Source organism: Cryptomeria japonica, chromosome 1, assembly GCF_030272615.1.
Source record: "Cryptomeria japonica chromosome 1, Sugi_1.0, whole genome shotgun sequence".
Lineage (NCBI taxonomy): Eukaryota > Viridiplantae > Streptophyta > Pinopsida > Cupressales > Cupressaceae > Cryptomeria > Cryptomeria japonica.
In genome coordinates, this window is record NC_081405.1 from 91,547,975 (window position 1) to 91,549,447 (window position 1,473).

General features: G+C 40.0%; 1 protein-coding gene across 1 annotated transcript; it reads right to left on the minus strand.

Moving 5' to 3' along the window:
- Window positions 1-284: 284 nt before the first annotated feature.
- Window positions 285-1,137, minus strand: LOC131041999 (putative dehydration-responsive element-binding protein 2H). The gene has a single exon (XM_057975287.2). It carries the CDS (start codon window positions 1,120-1,122, stop codon window positions 586-588), a length of 537 nt encoding a protein of 178 aa, XP_057831270.2. The 5' UTR covers window positions 1,123-1,137; the 3' UTR covers window positions 285-585.
- Window positions 1,138-1,473: the final 336 nt, after the last annotated feature.

A 1,473-nucleotide genomic window follows, 5' to 3' on the forward strand; every position in this document is an offset into this window, starting at 1 on the left:
TAAAAAAAATAACTTGACATGCAAGGTTTAGAGTGAAATTTAGGATGTCCAACCTATGGGAAAAAAAAAAACTTGGCATGCAACTTTACAGTGAAATTTAAGATTTGAAAAGTTGTATACATTTAACACCAAAGCTATATGGTTCCAAAAATATACTACACATCAATTTAGGGTTTGTGTACAACTACTGGTCAAGTGTCTTGCTTAAGTAATATGAACCCAGGACCAAAATAAATTTTTTTAAATCAGTTCTGAGCTTGCCAAGCCAGCAGATGTTTGCTTCATCAAATTTCTGTATAATGTAAAAAAATTGATTATGCAGATTAATATCTATAATTGATTGCTCATCCAATAAATAAATTATTCATTATACAATCGCTTAAACGCCTAAATTAAAACAAATTGTTAGGAGAGATTCAGAACCCTTACCCGGTTGCTTATCCTTTCGCCAAAAGGAATACACAGATCAAGACATATACCGAAAAAAAAACCACCATCCAGAACTTTCTTTAATAATCGATCCCATGCTGTACAAAAAAAACTGTATTAGTTGCTCGGATACGTTTCAAAAGAACCGATGGAGAGTTAGTTGGTCAGCTTTTGCAATGGGAAATTCTCATCTCCTCCTCCATCATCAAACATCTGCAAAATCTCGTCTATACTAATATCACTTAGCTGGGTATCTGTAATTTGCAGATCCCCCTGGGTACTTTCAACATTGGAGGAGTTGTCTGTAGTTGGATTTAAATCACTTATATTGTTATTCTGAGGTTGCAGAGGAGGATTATTAAGGCAGGCAAAAGACCCATACGTGATTTGAGCAGCATGGTCATATGCAAGAGCGGCCTCATGAGCTGTCTCGAAAGTTCCGAGCCAGAGGCGCTTACCATCCTGGGGCTCTCTGATTTCAGCCACCCATTTACCCCATGTCCGCTGCCTAACTCCTCTGTAATGGTACTGCCCATTTTCAGGCCCTCCTTTTCCTGGCATACACCCTTTTTTTGAACCCTTGTGAGCTGTTCTTTTTCTTCTTTTCATTTGGTCACATGAATTCACCTGCCGCCATTGCTCTAAAGTCTCTGAAACTTTCTTTTCCCTTTGCCCTCTCGCCGTCTTCGCCATCTTTGTTAAGTGCTTCAAATTGGAATTTTAAAAAACAATGGACGGAATCGTTAAATCGGCAGGGGCTTACTTGGATGCTACGCTACATAATAGGCCCCGTGGCTCAACGCGTCGACATCCGATGGTTACTCGAAGGTCCTGAGATCGAATCCCTAGAATAAAAAATCAAAGAAGTTGTGGCATCTCCATCTGATTGAAGGATTGGTTGATAAACATGAGAGATGCCTTGATGCCGAAGAAAAGTGATGAGAAGTCATTATACGGACAAGAGCTGTCCTAATGATGTTTATGGTGGGCGTTACACTGGCGGAGCCACCTTTCGGGAATGGTAGTTTCCTCGTGAACGCACAG